Genomic DNA, 14,510 nt, shown 5'->3' with positions numbered 1-14,510 from the left:
ATCAAACCCGACGCTCAGGAATGATCAGCCTCACATGGGACTCAACCGAAATGAAGATAAATACAAATGTAAATATAAAAAGGTTTCTTGCCGACATACTCTTCTCTGAATTGAATTGTATCCATAATAAAAGTTAGTGGGAAAAATAACAGATCATGAAAAGAAAAATCTTTTTTATAAATGAAGAAAGTGGTTTGTAGTCAGTTTTGTTGTTTAGCTATACAATTAACATATTTTAACTAGATTGTAAATCAGAAAACAAATAAAAAACGGTCTATTCCGTGTATGGCCTGGTTCCTATCGAGACACAAAACTTGGGTTCTGAGTAACCTGGTAGTTCTTGCACCATATTCTTTAATTTAAATATTGCCATTCTCTATTAAACACGTTGGTACTTACTGCTAACTACTGATGAAACCTTAAAGTCTTTCGAAAGCCAACGCTTCATCCTGAACCATTGGGAAGTCGTGGGGCAAGATAATTGAAGCAGACAGTAAACCGGCATTTTATTGTTTTATTGTCAACTTATCACGTATTAACATATATGGAATTATTATGCCAAGTTATCTTGATATTTATTCCAAACAAATACAAAAATAACAAAGAGCTTTTTCTTCACCAGAACTCCTGGAAAATCTGTGGGATGTTTGCAAAGGAGAAAAATGGTGCATTTGTTTTGGAGCAGTCATTCTCCATTTTCGCTGCCGCTTCCAGCCTCAGGTTCTGCGACGTCAGCTTCAACATCTTTTTCAGGCTCCTGGAGGTCTGAAGGTTGAAACGCCTCCATCAGTTCCTCAGCTGGCTCTGGTTGAGGTGATGGCGTCGGAGTCGGCGTCGGCGTTTCATCTGCTCTTGTCAACTCCTCCTGAAGAGAACCACAAATTAGCTTACAGGTTTAAACTTTTTAAATTCCAGTTTTAGACCATTTGTATTTACAGTTGAGCGTGGAATATCTAGGAGAGAAGACGTTTCACAAACTGGCTTGTTGCAACAGTGCATCCTATTACAGAACCACGTTCAAATTCAGTGAGCTCTTTACAACGAGCATTCTTTCACATGTTTGTGAAGGCAGACAGCATGGCCAGGTGCTTGATGTTATACACCTGTGGCAATGGGACTGAATGAAACACCTGAATTCAATGATTAAGACGAGTGGCCCAATACTTTTGCCCATATAGTGGATGTTACGGCCACAGCCGATGCCTGCCCTCCAAACCATTCCATATAGTACGTGTTTTGTATGGTGATTTGCATGTGATGTCCCCCGACATGATTGGTTAGTGGAAGCGTGCATCTATTCATGGACAAGAGGCGCAGGCTTGCGACAATTTGAGATTTAAACATTAAATGACTGAGCTGTAACGCTAGCTAGTTCAGGAAAGCATTTCGTCCATGAGCAGATGCACACGTCCTTCTTCGCTGTCATGCGGAAGGTTTTTTGATTTTGGGGGTGAACTGTCCCTTTATATCACATGGTCTTTATTTTTTAGAATTAATTTTCCTGATGCGTCTTGTTCAATAGACTGTACTTTTCAAATGTTTAATTGCCACTGAGCCATAAACATTTAACATGCAAGTACTGATGAAAGTAGAGATGCACCGGAAAATTGGAATCGGCGAGTCAGACTTTAAATAAAATCTGAATGTAGAAAATGGCAATAGGTGCATCTCTAATGGAAAAGGTACAATTGTTCTACTTTATACGACTCCAAGCATGTAAAAAAATAAAAATCACACGACTAATTTAACTTTGTCTTACCTGGGAAACAGTGTCAGACTCCTCCTGCATCACTGGAGCGGACTCTTCCTGCTCCATTGGTTCTTCCTGATCTTTCATGACGGCTGGGTGTTGCTGCTCTGGTGTCTCAGACTCTTCCAGTGCTGCAGTGGGAGCCTCTTCTTCAACTGGGACTGGGGCAGGAACCGAAGCAAGAACTGGTTCCATCTAAAAGAGAGGAGTATATGACGACAACTTCTAAATAAATGGAAACAGGAAACACTGAATGACCAGCAGTGTTGGAAATACAAGATGATCATTTCTGTCGTGCTAATTAACAATTCAAGTTTATCATTATACTTATGTCAATGAAGGACGTTAACAATTTCTGGAAGGGGAAAGTGTGCAGGTTTTATGAATCATGTGCATGCCCTCATCAGTTACCTCTTGCTCCACAGGCTCGATGACATCGACGGGCTCTGGTTCTGGTTTTTTATTTACTTCCAGGACCGACATGATGGAAGCAGGTATGTGAGCTTGCTGTTACACAGAAAAAACGAGGCTGTTGGTACATGATGAAATCCAGAGAGGAGCAGAATGTTTGGACTGTAAATGAGCTTCGGTCTTTCAGATGAAACTTACCTGATGAGGTGTGAAGGAGAGGACATGCTGTAGAAGAGGCTCTCTCATCTCTGGGCAGCGTTCAAACACGCTGGTCAGTTGTGCGGGCGGCAGCTGAAGCAGCACGCTGTACGACTGAGGCTTCGTCCTCTGGCAGCACTTCACAAATCCCTCCCACACCTTGGGATACTTCCATACCTTCAGGGGAAAAAGCAACCAAAGTTGTGCCAATGGTGAAATATGGTGATCCATATTTATTAGCGGAACTTAATTTCTGCGTTTCACTGGTTTGGTGTTGGAAGGGAAAATCTTATCTATTGCATCAGGTTGTAGATATGTCATGCATCTTTGACAAGTTAAACACACAATGTCATTTAAAACAATTGATCCGGGACCTCAACGACTGTAGAAACCATGAATGTTTTGCTGGAGTTTGGTGCTGACCTGCTTGACAATGAGGCGGGACAGGATGTTCATGACGAAGCCTCCCAGTCGGGGATACATGGTGAGGGACTGGATGACGGTACGCATGAGCAGTATGGGGAGGGGACTCTGCTCCATCAGCTGCTGCATCACCACCGCCAAAACCTCCGATGTGTACACATTCTTCTCCCCAAAGCACAGGTTGGTAGCTGTCATACATATGCAACAGAGACCGATCAATTAACTGCTGGAAAAGGTCATCGGGGACCCAAACCCATCGTACAGTAACAGTAGTGTACTGCCTGCAGTCAGACAAGTGAGGAATGCAGCACGACATATCAAAACAGCTTATCAAAGGTCCCTTTAACAGCTAACCTAACATCTAATTATTATAAGGTTGTTACTGAAGTCAAACTCTAAAACCTGCCACTGATGATGTTGTGAATGTAAAGATACATTAATGAAATATAAACAGTTATATAACAGAGAAACTGATAAAGTTGTTGATCACAGAACACTGACCTTTTATGATGGACTTCATATCACATTTGGTTGAGTCTATGTTGTGTAAAGCAATCAGCAGGTCTCCAGGGGTGAGAGGGGACACAGATGAACTTCCCTCACCTGAAAGACAACATACATGCGTGAGAACACATCAGAGTCCTTCACCTGAAACAAGTTTCCACAGCAGCTTGTCAATAACTGAAGACAACTCAAAATAAAAGACATAAGAAACAAGAATCCTTTGATAAAATCTGCTATGCATGTTATTACAGTAATGACCTTTTCTATTTATTGATGTACAATCAGCGTAGAGGGTAAATGTAGTTCAGCGCGTGCTATATTGACAGAGAAAGCAGAGTTCTCCAGCTGCAAAATCTGATGCTTTTCCTGCATCCAGTGGCATCAATTGACGTGACAGAGGCTTAGTTGGACTCCCTATGCTTATCCCCTTTAGCATAGGGAACACTGGACGAGATAATGCCGTCCCACAATTCCTTGCGGCAGCAACATGCAAAGCGATGCACCATTTAGCCGTCTATAACATCCACCGTCGCTGTGTAATTGAACACTATGGATACATTGAAAACATCCTTCTTAAGAGTTGTGATTGTTGTACCAATATTACAAACAAGCTAGTTCCAACAGTGAGAAAAACCAAAATATGAGTGAAGAAGATGTTATGGTGTTTTGGCTGATTTGGATATTCAGCCATATTTAGAGGCCGAAGAAATGCAGCGTAGAGACTGAGGCTGCATTAGCCGCGCCAGAGGATATGGCAGACATGGACCCTCCAGAACGAGTTTGAGTTTAGCGGTGAAGATATCAGGAGAATGTCCAGCAGTTTGGAGTCGATGCACAAATAAATGCTGCATCTCCTCGAGACCAACAGAAGTTTCCTGTGTCTTGTTTGCCGGCAGCTGAGCAAAGTGGCGGGGACACGGAGAGGCAACGATGCACAGTAGTTTGGGAGCAATGCATCCTGGTACATGTAGGCACTGGCGGCACGGCTCTGCGAGCAGGAGGAATCAGCTTCAATATCGCATGCACGGAGGAATTTATTGCTTCAATGGACTACATTTACCATCAACACTGATCGGACATCCACATGAAAGCTGTGTTTCCTTTAATGTAAGAAAAGGAAGTAAGGTAAATACATCCAACAGTGGACGAGATAAATGGCTCTTACTGTGCTGAGTGCCCAATAGACGGTTGAACACCTCCTTCACTACAATGGGGTTGAGTTTGATGAGCTTGGGCAGCGCCTGGATGACTTCATGCTGTATGAGAAACAGAATTAAAGAAAGAATTATTACAATTATCAAGATGGCAAGATAGTCATTTGCTGGATACAGTGTGATAAACTAAGTAACAAGTATAACTCAGTTAACTAGACTACTGAGAAGAGTTGCAGAACTTTACCTTTTCTAGGCCGTTTATGACAGGAATTAGGAAACGAACATCCGGCACTCGTTTGTGGTAAAGGTCTCGCACTCTCTCCACCAGCTCTGGAGATGGAGGCACTGAATGGAGGGAAAGGAAGACTTCTATTACACATCGACACTTCATTTCCTAGACTTTCTTCTATTGGTGCTGTTGTTCCATGTTTGGCTACATGTTGTGTTGCTTGACCATAACCCTCCTGTACAGATGGAAAGTGACGTGCTTTTTACCTTTATCTGTCAAAATGTGCAGACAGCGGGTAACTAAAGTCTCTGCCCCTTTAGGACAGTTTTCAACCAAGAGAAGCAGCTCAGGAGAGTTCATCCCCATCCCACGGATCTAAAATAAGGGTGGAAAGAAACGTCAGTACTATTCAAAAACAACACAACTCAAGAGCATTGCTTAAGTGTTCTAGTTGACCTTCTCTTGTGGTCAAACGCATGAAGAAACAGATAAACATATAGTCCAATAGTCCGGACTCTGCCCTCAGTTGATTGAGTCATGCTAGGCTTCCCAGGCATGAATACCTGCTGGCATCAGATAACTTCTCCTTATGCCCACAAAACTGTGTTTTAGGGTTCATTTGTTTTTTTGGGTTCATGTCTTGGCACAATTATTGTGTCCTGAGTTTAGATATCCCCGTTTTCATCATTTAGTAAGAACTCAAACAGTTGTTCTGTTTTTCTTAGTTGTTTGGAGCAAGTTGTTCACATTCACACATACTGATGCACAGAGAAGACTGTGCCATTTATACAAGAACAATTCATTTCAAACTGAGTTCTTTAAGAAGAACAAATAAATGGAGCGTTGGAGAGTGAGTGAGGAGTGACTTACAGGCTGCTCGATCGCTCGAAGCACGCTGCGCTTGATGTCAGCGATGGCCTCGGTGTACACAGACGCCAGCTCGTGGACCAGCCGGTGGTTTAGAGGCAGCAGGGACAGGTAGAGGAACAGACACTGTCTCACGGTCTCTTCAGTCCAGGGGGCAGCCACCTCTGTCTCAACAAACACACAACAACACTGTGAGGTGACAGGACAATGGGGAAGTTGACACTTTGTATTTCTTTGTCTGGCAGGGAAAGTTTAAGCTGCACTATGTCTAGTGGGCAGGATATCAGCAGTGGTGTAGATATCAGCAGTGCAGCTGCACTGGGGCTAGTTACCTGACGGGGCACGGCTGGTGCTGCACCAGGTCGCTCCTCTGCCAGTACATCATGACATGACTGCAAAGGTCACACGTGGGTTTGTAGTAACTGCACTACAACTTAGCCCATCCTACCATATAGGGCTGCAACTAACAATTATTTTCATTATCGAATAATATGTCGGTTTTCAATTAATCGTTTGGTTTATGAAACGTCAGAAGATATGGAAAAATGTCCCTCCCAGTTTCTCAAAGCCCAAGCTGGTGTCCTTAAAGGTCTTGTTTTGTTAGTCCAAAAAAACAAGACCTTTCACTTTAATATAAAACAGAGAAAAGCAGCATTTTCTGACATTTTTGCATGAAAAATGACTAATTAACGATTAAATCAAATGGAAAAGTATATGCATGTTTGCTATATACATTTACCAGAAAATTAATGCTACAAGAAACGCAGTGGACGTCTGCACACAGACTCACTCAGTGAATTTACACACATGCTAACTGCAGTTGGACCACATGCCACGGCCTTATTGTTTCACACCTGGATACCAAAACCTACTAAGGTCGCCCAAACCATACAACCGTACCAGTCACACTGAAGTTGCTGTTTTACAGGAAATGCATTAAGTAGATGTCAGGCGCAGTTATGTATAAATGGGTCAAACATGGTTGTAAAAACAGGATGTCAGTGACAGCCACTAGCACGGTCCTACACGGATAATATTGAACGTATTCCAAACCTGTGTCTTTGTCAGCCCCAAAGAGGAGAGATGGAGGGTTGGGATGGACCAGAAGCTGCATGTAGTTCAGGGCAAACTTCTCAATGTAGTCTCTGAGCTGGTCTTTCTCATACATACGCTTGAGAAAAGCCAAGGCGGTGGTCCGCACCTGAAAAACAAAACAGTCGTTGAAAAACTATGACAACCACAGAAAAGAATCAATCAAACTGTGAGAATATGAGTTACACATGAACATGATGTGCGAGGTTATCACCTTCTCTTTTTCATGCGAGCTGAGATCCAGAAGCACGTGCAGATACTCAAACTGCCTTGAGGGCCGTTTGACGATCAGCTCCTTCAGAGTCGTCATGCCCAAATACACCCGAGACTGAAACAAAGGGAACAACAAACAGTTGAGTGGACATACAGGGAACTAACTCTGTACGAGAAGCTTCATCATGTCACTTACCTCGTCCTCGCAGTATCGCCGGATTACTTCCAACGCTGATTCTGTTATAATGGGAGCCTCCAGTACCAGCTTGGTGAAAAGTCTGGAAGAGATGGGATGTAATAAAAGAAGCGGGGCTCACTTTAGGCTGATAATGGGCTCACTTTTTTTGATTATGTTTTGCTCCACAGTATGAGGAAATTTGACCATTTGAGACACTAAAGAACACAACCAGCATAAGAGCAAGAGAGAAAAAAAGCATGCAGCAAACATGTAAGAATGACAAGTTTTTGTCTCACCCATCCCTCTGCTCGGGTTTCTCCTGCAGGCCCGACAGCAGAGTGTAGAGACAGTGGTCGTAGCTGTCCAGCAGCCCAGATGGCAGCTGGCTCAGGTAAGTGTTGTACTCTTGGTAGAGGAGCGAAAAGGCCAGGTCACTCCTTGTCCTGATGTCATCCAGAATAAATCTCAGCACGTCTTCTTTCATCATCCCTTCAAACTGCGTCACAAGCTTGGAGATGAGCTTCACTCTTACCTAAAACAGATAGTGTGGTTATCTTCTAAAACACGCACTTGTTTCGTGCTTAAAGGGATAGTTTGGATGTTTTGAAATGGAGTTGTATGAGGTACTTATCCATAGTCAGTGTATTACTTACAGTACGCCCCCCAGTTTGGAGAAACAGGCTGGAGTACCACTCCATAGTACTGACTATGGATACCTCACACAGCCCCACTCCTAAACAATCCACTATCCCTTTAATAAACCTCAAGTGCAACACAATCATTAAGAAGAAATGAACCAGGGGGTGATTTCTTACATGGGACATGCCGCTTTGAGCAATCGCCTTTTCTGACTGCAGGATGCGATTGACCGCTCTGGAGGTTAACTTTTCAATCTGCGCGTCTGATAAAGGCTGGACGACGTCTGACAATCGAAACACCTTTTTTCTCCCACTTGCCCCCGTCATTCTGTAACAGAACACAACCATGCAGCGTGATAAGTCTGACTTACACAATACTTCTGCCATCTCTGTGTTGGAGTCAGGACTCACTTGGTTTGTGCCGTAGGAACGATGGGTTCGGGAAGCCTCTTGACTGTGGCGGGAACCTCAGTCGGAGCCTTTTCTTTTTCGTAACCTCCCACCACAGAGATCGCTTGTCCCATCATCACAGCTGGAACTTTGCGCTTGATGAGCAGATCTTTAGCACCGGCTTCATCCTCGTTGTCTTTGCCGGCATTGTCTTCTCTGGCTTTGCACTGCTCAAGTCCTAAGATATCACAGTTTTAAATTAGAGCCCAGAACATATACAGTAGGGCCTTTTGTGGCTGATACCAATATTAAGAAGAAAACCCAAATATTCCATTTTACACAACTTCACAGAGTCCTTCAAATGTGCTCATTAGTTGTGACATAGATGTATACACTGAGGCAGGACATTTTTCATAAAGCTGACAATAACTTTTAAACTGCAAAATTAACTGGAAATCAATATAAACAATAACAATAAAAAACTAACTACATTTGAATACATTAAAAGTAAGGGTCATATATGCAGAAATTCTAACCAAGAGAACATTTATTATCATCTGCAGTTTATGCGATATACACCAATACCAGTAGATCTTCTGATAATATTCTCCTGCAAATATATCGGACTGGCAAAAAAATGGGAAACTTCTACTTTGAAAACTACTTCCTGGAGCTGGTTGTCATCTTCTTATCTTACTCTCAGCGAGAAAGTGGAAAAGGGTATTTCACCAAAATGTCAAACCGTTCCTTTAAGTCAAAAACTACTCAAAACAAAACGGCCACATTTTAAAGGTCTTCTCGTGCTGAATGTGTTCGTCACTAACCTGGACCGATCCCAGCTGCAGTCATCTGCGTGGCCATCAACCTGGCCAGATGTTTAATTTGGGCATCAGTGCCTGCTGACTCCACAGGTGTGTATGTGGCCTGGAAGGATGCCGGCATGACATCAGGCAGATACACCATGCTGATGAGCACCTACACAACCAGACAGAGACAGAAGCTGAAGTGTCACACAGTCAGGTCTTCAAAGAGAGGAACAAACCAAAAAGAAATGCCACTGCTGCTCACCAGGTTGGCTACGTTCTCAGAGGAGAGCAGTGGGTGCAGGAACTCAGCTGTGAGGTCAATGGCAGACTGAGCCACTGGAACAGCAGCTGGTTTAGGGACTGAGAGAAGGGCTGGCTCCTCTTTGTCTTCATCATCCTCAAGGGTTGGCTCTGAACGCAAAGAAACAAACATCAAAAATAGTGTTTGAGATCATCCTGCAGGATTTCCATCAGGTCTCACAAACACAGAAATGTATAGTTGTATGCTGAATAGGACAGAGCAACAATCAGCCGATGTTCAGCTGATCGGTCTCAGAGCCGGTTTTCTGGGGCTCATATTTACATGCATGAGCCGCACGATGGTTCACGTCACACACACACACACACACACACACACACACACACACACACACACACACACACACACAGTGTTGCCAACTCAGCGACTTTATTGCTTTTCAGACCCCTTAGCGACTCTATTCAAAAAATGATTATCAACAAATTAAGCGACTTATTCAGAGCATCAGGGAAAAAGTGGGAAATATATTTTTTATATATTATATTGTAATTCATTGCTATGCATGCTGCTGAGAATAATCGCAGTGACCTGGCTCTTCTACCAACAGGTCTCTCCTCCTCTTCTCTCATCGTGGGCAGGAGGACGCTGGGAGTTAATAATAATAATAATAATAATAATAATAATAATACACACACATTTGCAATCTTGTAAATAACTACCGATTCATGAATAGGTTTGTACAAATACATAAATAAATAGCTGACTCTCTATAATAGGCCATCATACACAGCATAGAATAATATTTCTCATATTCTTCGCTGATATGTATGAATATAAAATTTAATTTCCCAAAAGGGTTTGTCTATGCAGTCAATTATAGTTCTTTGAAAGAAAGAAAATCAGGAAAGATAATTGCAAATCGGTGCATCTCTAACTACAATATTTTATCCAGCCTTTTTTTTTTTTTTATAATTATCAACACCTGCTGTAATGGCAATTTTCCAATTCCCAATGTTCCAATGTTCTTATGCCATCTACACAGGTAGGCGTGTGGGTTCTTACGCAGATATAGAGCTTGTGGTTGTAGGTGAGCCTATGAAGTTGTTAGCAGGTTTATTGCAGATGAAAAGGTGGTGAACACACCGGGTTTCCCAGCGCTGTAGCCTAGCTGTAGTTGTTGATATGGATGTTTGTTACTGCCTGCTTTGTTCCTGTTTGTATGTTCGGGTCTTTCGCTGTATAGCTGATTCGGTTGAGTCGATCGCTGATCTATCGCTCGTGAGAACTTTTTGCTCTCTCTACCTGTGACCTATCACCTGTGCCCCCTTATATGCAGACAGCCTACTGCATTTAATCACCGCCACCAAGTGTCCAAAATAATTTTGCAGGGCTTAAACCAAATAAAAACAAATGCCAACAATAACGCGAAATGGTTTCTACACCTGCCAAATATTTTCTATTAATCTCTAAACTTCAGTGCAGTAAACAGTCTAGTCAGAGTACAATATCTATGACTGCCATCGCTGATTAGTACTCACCCAACTTGACCTTTTTCCCTTCTGTGTATTCTTCATGGCGAGGCCTTTTGCGCTGCTCACGTGGTGCAGGTGTGGAGCGTGTTATTTCATTCTGGGGCATTCCCAGGTCCAGAAGCAGAGTGCTTATTTGACCCTGGAACTCCAGGCTGCAGGGATGCTTGAGGACCGCCACCAAGTGCAGCTTCAGATTCTTTCGCACGCTGCTGACCTGAGACTTGGCCAGAGTGGGTGGCAGGTTTGCTAAAAAGGTTCAGGTATACAGGAAAAAAGAAAATAGCATTTAGTATAATACTATGTAGAGTCGAACGATGTATTGAGCATAGATATAAAAGATACAGAAACACTGGCTCAGAAGCACTTACCATGCAATGTCTCATACGCCTGCACCACCTCCGACATGAACATTGGCCTCTGGCGGGCGATAGTGGCCAGGGAGCCGAGTGTTGTGGTGAGGTTAATGCTGGAAATGGCCGGATGGACCATAAACTTCAGCAGGTTCTCCAGAGCAGCCTTTCCCTCCTCACACAAAACAGCTGTTGATTCCAACAGTGTCAAGATATTAGTTCTAAAACATAAGCTTTAATGGGCTGGTGGACTTTAATGTTCATCATCGCAAAGTCAACTTGCCCAATAAGCGTATAGCGAAAGACTGCGATATATTTGAGTTAGTTTAAAGACATTATCAATAGAAAACTGTAACTCTTGTAATTCTTCTTTTTTTTTTGGTGCCTTTTTTGATTGGCTCAATAAAAGAATGTTGGATAATAATTTCCTTTCACTTTTTTATCCAACAAGCAATTTGTTGTATTTTAGCAGCATACTGAAAACAGCAGAAAGGCAGAACTGAGTACACTTTAATATCTGGCTTTTTCTCGCAAGTAGTATCGCACATTTCCCTCAAACCATGCAGCCCTAGACTGGACTAAAAAAGCATGCTAACACATTCTGATACCCGTACCGTAGCGAATGTACGAGTGATCTCTGGGAACTTTGTCCAGGCTGATGTCCCCCTCCTGCCGCTTGGGAACATCGGAGTCTGACGTCCGCGGCGAAAGAGTGATGATTAACGATTCTGTGAACTTGATGGCGTGAGTGCGAACGCCGTCATTTTCAGAGTCCAGCAAGGCCAGAACATCCCCTTTCATCTGTGTGACCAGATCCCAGCACGCCTCCTGCCTCTCTGATACTGCTTTAGAGCGCACCAACCACTGGCAAGGAAGAGATTCAGTTTTTCAAGTATATGGTTTGAATACACAAAACCTATTAATAGTTGAAACTTGATTTTGTTGTCTTCTTAAAAAAAGGACTCTGCCAGAAGATCTATGATATTTTGTCTTTAGGCTAAAACACACCAGTCTAAATATTGTATGAAAGAGGCCTGTATTTACCTGCAGAGAAACTTTGTACAGTTGGGTGAGTGTGAGGATGGCTTTCTTCACCACGTTCACACTGTCATCCCTCAGCAACATGTTCAGGTTGGCGATCAGTCTGAGAAGGAGCTCATTGTCCCTTTTACTGGAAAAAACATAGACAAGAAAAAGACTGAGAAAACCTGCAAAAAATGTATTTCATAAACTTGACCGTCTAATAACTCACCTTGCTTCCTCTATGAAGCCAATGACAAACTTTCTCACTTCGATAGACTTGTCCGTCTGAAAGGCGATCAACTCCTACAGGATAAACAGGCCGACAGAAGAAGAATTATGAATCGAAGTTTTAGTTTTTGATGTAGGTCTACTGAACAATGTATATTTAATACAGCTAATGTATTTAAAATGCTTTATTTCAGGTCAAACTACAGTTAGATAAGAGAACTGCATACAGGTTTACTTACATCCAAGAAATTGTCAAGAAGAGAGGGATCCTTGTTAATGATGAGCTCCTGGACCTGAAAATGACACAAGTTCATTGATTCAGTATTGTCCTCCACAGAATAGGTTGTGCGTCGCCTCATATCCCAGCACACACTGGGGCAGAAAGCAGGTCAACACCCAGGACATGTTGCAGTACATTACAATGCAAAGTAGTCAAGTAGTGGTTGGAAAACATGTGTAGGAAAAAAAAACGGTAGTTCGCACAGATGTGCGACCTATTTTGCATTACAAAACTGCTTTTTTAATGTATTTATCAACATTCCTTTTTTGCATATCACAACAGTAAAAGACCTGATTGAATAAAACCGACTACAAACCTGTTTGAGCACGTTTAGCTTTTCTTCTGTTGGTATCAGGGCGGCCTGATTCAGAAGATCCACCACCTGGAAGGGAAACGCAAACTGAATCAACTTTTCCTTAAACATGGTGTTTATTTCTATACATGAAAATCACTACATGACTACAGATGTCTGGCTGCTAACGTATGTGCCAAATTATCACTCGAACTTAAGTACTGTGGTGCTGCAGAGATGTCCTAGCCTACAAACCACATTCTACAGAAAATAAATCTTTGTTTGGTACAGATCCTCACTTATAATCACACCATGATCATTTCATATTAGTTAATTTTCAATGAAAATGAGAACAAGTTTGCAAAAACTATTGTTCCCTCCAATATTGTTCCCGATATTGCTATTGTAATATCAGTCAAACTAATCGCAATTAGCCATTTTTTCCAAATCACTCAGCCATAAACTAAATGAGGTTAATCAGCAGCTTTACACAGACTTCAGCTTATTTGATTAGCAGACCAATGTTGCTGACTCAATACTTCCACATTATAATAATAATAATAATAATAATAATAATAATAATAATATTATATATTACATAATCTTTTGGGTAAATCATTAATATTTTATTGGTTCTGATTTAAATGTTTTTTTTTTTTTTCTTATGTTACATTACATTCTCAATTTACAAACAAATCATTGTTTTTGACAATGTATGTTTTTTAAGTTGACCATGGCACTTTTATTGTGTTGCCAGTTGCGTTCAGCTTACTGCTAGAGAGAAATCCACAAACATCCACATCTTGATCAGTAACGCAGCAAGAATGTGGACTGATGCTGACAATATCACTGATATATTGATTCATCCCAGCCAATATCATTAGCCAATGCCTCTGTTATCTCAATATAAATCCCAAATCTAATTTATTATTAGGATATTAAAAACTTACCCTTTCACTGGTGGTCATATCGACGACTTGAGGGGTGGTTTGATGGGGACTGAGTTGAGAGTCCTCCTCCTGAGAAGAAAACTCCATGATGCTGCTCTGCTTCACTCACTATGTGGACAGCATGGTCTTCAAAATACTATTAAGCACTGCAACCTGTGTAACACAAACCCGCAGTAAATAAAGAAGTCATTAAGAGATTAATCACAATGACGTTCTGAGTTTGTTAGCAGGTGTGAGGTTAGCGTGCTAACGTTACACACACTGGTCATAGCAATGGACTTAATCCTTATATATTTGTACCCCGTTAAATACTTAAATACATTAGATATAAAACATTAATAACAAGGCTTTAACGTTGCGTATCACAATGAAAAATACTTTGTTCCCAGCCAGCGCGCTAATCGTGATGCTAACCGTGATGCTAACCGTGATGCTAACTCTGTGACTGGTTTTATAACACTACAATGACAAATATGTGATCCTTACCTACCGCAACACAAACTCTTTAGTCCGTCGTAGCACCAGTAACTTAACGTGACTAGTGTTACAGACTTATTAATGCAGTAGCTTTTACATATTCACTAAATTCAACAACTCTGCTCCATTAGGGAAGCTGCCATGTTTAGTTGAAAAAGCGGTGTTGTTCTTCTTCTACTGCGCATAAACGTGTAGCACAGAAGCAGCGCCGCCTGCTGGATAAATGAACGCATGCGCGCGGTTTCAGTAGTCACCTATGATGTTAA

At 41.9% G+C, this 14,510-nt stretch overlaps 1 protein-coding gene across 2 annotated transcripts; it reads right to left on the bottom strand.

Annotated features, from left to right (window-relative positions):
• Window positions 1-499: 499 nt before the first annotated feature.
• On the bottom strand, window positions 500-14,421 carry sympk (symplekin). 2 transcript variants are annotated; one of them, XM_029459651.1, is made up of 27 exons: window positions 14,254-14,421; window positions 13,768-13,920; window positions 12,842-12,907; window positions 12,485-12,538; window positions 12,247-12,320; window positions 12,039-12,165; window positions 11,609-11,858; window positions 11,013-11,183; window positions 10,651-10,890; window positions 9,116-9,264; window positions 8,872-9,022; window positions 8,069-8,285; window positions 7,835-7,985; window positions 7,316-7,551; window positions 7,038-7,119; window positions 6,843-6,956; window positions 6,590-6,737; window positions 5,540-5,700; window positions 4,936-5,044; window positions 4,685-4,785; window positions 4,452-4,542; window positions 3,284-3,385; window positions 2,783-2,970; window positions 2,360-2,536; window positions 2,162-2,257; window positions 1,760-1,945; window positions 500-865 (listed from the first exon to the last, which is right to left on the bottom strand). In XM_029459651.1, the coding sequence occupies exons 2-27, from the start codon at window positions 13,852-13,854 to the stop codon at window positions 686-688; spliced, it is 3,708 nt and encodes a 1,235-aa protein (XP_029315511.1). In that variant the 5' UTR covers window positions 13,855-13,920; window positions 14,254-14,421; the 3' UTR covers window positions 500-685. The 2 variants fall into 2 exon arrangements, with proteins under 2 accessions (XP_029315511.1, XP_029315510.1); XM_029459650.1 differs by having other exon boundaries at window positions 14,258-14,421.
• Window positions 14,422-14,510: the final 89 nt, after the last annotated feature.

This window comes from Cottoperca gobio, chromosome 21 (genome assembly GCF_900634415.1).
Source record: "Cottoperca gobio chromosome 21, fCotGob3.1, whole genome shotgun sequence".
Classification (NCBI taxonomy): domain Eukaryota; kingdom Metazoa; phylum Chordata; class Actinopteri; order Perciformes; family Bovichtidae; genus Cottoperca; species Cottoperca gobio.
This window is presented reverse-complemented; position numbering and strand designations above follow the sequence as displayed.

Bases quoted from the DNA above. Each gene is read 5' to 3' on its own strand.
- sympk (XM_029459651.1), bottom strand. From the start codon at position 13,854: ATGGAGTTTTCTTCTCAGGAGGAGGACTCTCAACTCAGTCCCCATCAA. The intron at 5,045-5,539 runs GTAAGTCACTCC...CCCTTATTTTAG, and splicing joins TTCGAGCGATCGAGCAGCCT to ATCCGTGGGATGGGGATGAA. The intron at 4,543-4,684 runs GTAAAGTTCTGC...TTTCTCATACAG, and splicing joins TCATAAACGGCCTAGAAAAG to CATGAAGTCATCCAGGCGCT.